At 50.2% G+C, this 3,420-nt stretch overlaps 1 protein-coding gene across 1 annotated transcript; it reads left to right on the top strand.

Moving 5' to 3' along the window:
* Positions 1–219: 219 nt before the first annotated feature.
* Positions 220–1,481, top strand: LOC125492701 (uncharacterized). The gene is made up of 2 exons (XM_048635413.1): positions 220–521; positions 743–1,481. Exons 1-2 carry the CDS (start codon positions 220–222, stop codon positions 1,479–1,481), a joined length of 1,041 nt encoding a protein of 346 aa, XP_048491370.1.
* The last annotated feature ends 1,939 nt before the right edge of the window (positions 1,482–3,420 follow it).

Genomic DNA, 3,420 nt, shown 5'->3' with positions numbered 1-3,420 from the left:
TGACCTAGAGGATCACATATTGGCCTATGAGGGGCACATGTTACTATACACCGACACTGACTCAGTATGGTGTAAGGTGTTCCCCTCTACATTGGCTGGACTGGGCCAGACCTGGTTCAAGAGCATACCACCGGCAACCGTCTTTGACTTCCACCAGCTCACATCAATGTTACGCACTTTGTTAGCAACAAGCGTAGAGAAAAGACTACCGGCGAGCTGATGTCGGTCAAGCAGGGGGAGACAGAAAGCCTAAGAGACTACGTAGGGCGTTTTAACGCAGAAGCTGTCACCATCCCTACTCTCCAGCAGGAGGTTGCCGTCCTAGCTCTCATGACAGGCTTAAAGGAAGGAACTCCTTTCAGAAGTTATCTGGGCCGTAAAAAGCTAACCAACCTAACAGAAGTCTTAAGCAAGGCAAACGACTTTATTCGGGGGGAAGAGTTCGATAAGGCATCAAATGCCAAAAGGCCAATAGCAGAGGAGAAGGATAAGGAGAAAGAGAAAGTTCGCAAGGACTACAGGTACCGGAAGACAAGAAGCCGGACACTTCCAACAGAAAGGAAGAAAGCAACTCTTTGAAGAAAGGCCATGAAGGCCGGCCTGACAAGTACCACAATTATACTCCTCTCACCACATCTCGGGCTCAGATATACGAGTTGCACAAAGATGACGATAGATGGCGGAGGCCTAGGAAGATAAACTACAAGGGTCGGGATGAATCAAAGTGGTGCGAATTTCACAGAGATTACGGCCACATAACCGATGACTACAAAGACCTCAAGGACGGGATCAAAGACCTCATCAGACGAGGCTACTTCACCCAATACCAGGCGAGAACCGACCGGAAGTCTCCATCCAGAGAGGATGAAAATGTTAGTAGAAGGGCGGTGAAAGACAGGATCACTGAAATCCATGTCATATCCGGTGGACCAACTAGAGGTGGAAGCATACATGGTGCCAAAGCTAGCCTGAAGGAGGTAAGACACCAAGTGAATTACCACAATGCAGGAAAATTGCCGGCACCCCCAGCTATGCCGTCCGTAGCTTTCACGTCAGAGGACACCAAGGGCATTATCTACCCCCATGACGATCCCCTGGTAGTATCTCTGCAGATATCAACCGCAATGGTGCATCGGGTGCTGGTAGATGGAGGAAGTTCTGCCAATATCTTGTATAAGGAGACATTCGAGAAAATGGGCTTCGACACGACATGTCTCAAGCCGGTCTCGTATCCTATTATCGGTTTCACAGGGGCATCTGTCGTCCCGGAAGGAACCATCAAGCTGGCAGTAAAGCTGGGGGAAGGATCTCATTCGCGAGATCTGCTAGTAGAATTCCTCGTTGTAGATGTACCGGCAGCGTACAATGCGATCATAGGACGACCCCTAGTTCATGACGCCCAAGATGTGGTATCTACCCACCACCTTACAATGGTCTATACCTCCAACGACGGTAACCTCGAGAAGCTCAGGGGGAATTAAGAGTCGGTAAGTGCCTGTTACTTGACCGCCCTCAGGCACTCCGACCATAAGCGTCCCGCTGATACATCACCGTCAGAGCGGAAGAGACGAAGGCTGGAGAATAAGGCCAAAAAAGACCTATCAATGGAAAATTTCGAGGGAAGGTCGGCAGATCAGCGGATACCCAGCCCGGAAAGGACCGTAAGGATTGGAGCGGATTTGGCAGAGGAAGTCAAGGGCAACGTGATCACCTTGCTAAGAGGTCACGCAGACATCTTCGCATTCTTTGCGGACGAGATGTCGGGCATCGACCCAGAATTCATGGTGCACCGGCTGAACGTTAATGAAGACGTCAGACCGGTAAAGCTGAAAAAGAGAAATTTCTCCAGCGAGAAAAACGCAGCCATCAAAGAGGAGGTGGACAAGCTGCTGGCAGCAGACTTTATTGAGCCCTGCGATTACCCTGAGTGGCTGGCAAATGTGATCATGGTGAAAAAAGCCAATGGATCGTGGCGGATGTGCGTTGACTTCACCGACCTCAACAAGGCCTGCCCAAAGGACTGCTACCCCCTACCCAGAATAAATCAGTTGGTGGACTCTACTAGCGACCACGCCGTACTGAGCTTCATGGACGCCTTCTAAGGTTACCATCAGATCAGCCTGCTAAAGTCCGACAGAAACAAGGCGGCCTTCATCATGGAGGCAGGGGTTTATGCATACAAAGCCATGCCTTTCGGGCTCAAAAATGCCGGTGCGACCTATCAAAAGTTGGTAGGCAGGATTTTCGAGCACCAGAAGGGCCGGAATGTAGAAGTATACGTCGACGACAGTATAGTGAAAAGCTTGACAGAAGAAGAGCATGTTGTCGACCTGGAAGAAACCTTCGCCACACTCCGACAGCATCAAATGAAGCTGAACCCCAAAAAATGCGTGTTCGGGGTAAGATCCGGCAAGTTCCTGGGGTTCATGGTTAGCAAGAGAGGCATAGACGCCAACCCCGATAAAGTCAAGGCCATTAGCGACCTCCCGGAGCCGAAGAGCATCCGAGACATTCAAAGGATGATAGGAAGGATGGCGACCCTTACCAGGTTCATCTCCAAATCAGCAGAAAGGGCACTGCCTTTCTTCAAAATCCTTAGAGGAAACAAGAAATTTGAATGGGGGGATGAACAGAAGCAGGCTTTCGAGGAAGTAAAAGCGCACTTTAAAAAGCTACCGACAATAACCCGGCCAGATCTGGGAGATAAATTACAGCTCTACGTCTCGGTATCTGAGAAGACGGTGGCAGCTGTGTTGTTGGTAAACAAGAAAGAGCAGCAGAGCGCCATATACTTTGTGAGTCATGTCCTGGTCGGAGCAGAACAAAGATATGAGCTATTGGAAAAAATGGCGTATGCCGTCTTGATCGCGGCACGAAAGTTGAGGCCATATTCGACTCCCATACCGTCCAGGTACTCACTAATCAACCTCTGGAAAAAGCTCGATACAACCGGTAGACTCCTGAAATGCGCAATAGAACTCTCTGAGTTCGACATCGAATACCGGCCTCGTACGGCCATCAAAGCCCAAGCGCTGGCCGACTTCATTGTCGAAACCACTTATACGAAATCGTTAGAGTTGACCGACATCTGGAAAATAGAGAGTCGACGGTTCAGCGGCCCAGAATGGAGCTGGGGTAGGAGTGGTGATGACGTCCCCAGAAGGGGAGATCTTTGAATACGCCATAAGGTCCGGCTTCAAGGCGTTGAATAACGAGGCGGAATATGAAGCAGCCCTGGCCGGATTAAGTCTGAGCATTGCGCCTGGCGCCAAAAAGATCCTCATGACCACGGACTCGCAGCCGGTATCGAGTCAGATAGAGGGAGCGTATGAAGCACGGGAGCCGGCAATGCAGAAGTATCTCAGTAAGCTGAAGAGCATGACAACCGGATTACACAGCTTCGAGGTCAAACTGGTACCA

The sequence above is a fragment of the Beta vulgaris genome, chromosome 1, assembly GCF_026745355.1.
Source record: "Beta vulgaris subsp. vulgaris cultivar EL10 chromosome 1, EL10.2, whole genome shotgun sequence".
In the NCBI taxonomy this organism is placed as follows: domain Eukaryota; kingdom Viridiplantae; phylum Streptophyta; class Magnoliopsida; order Caryophyllales; family Amaranthaceae; genus Beta; species Beta vulgaris.
The sequence above is the reverse complement of the archived record's forward strand: the minus strand, read 5'-3'. Positions and strand labels throughout refer to the sequence as shown.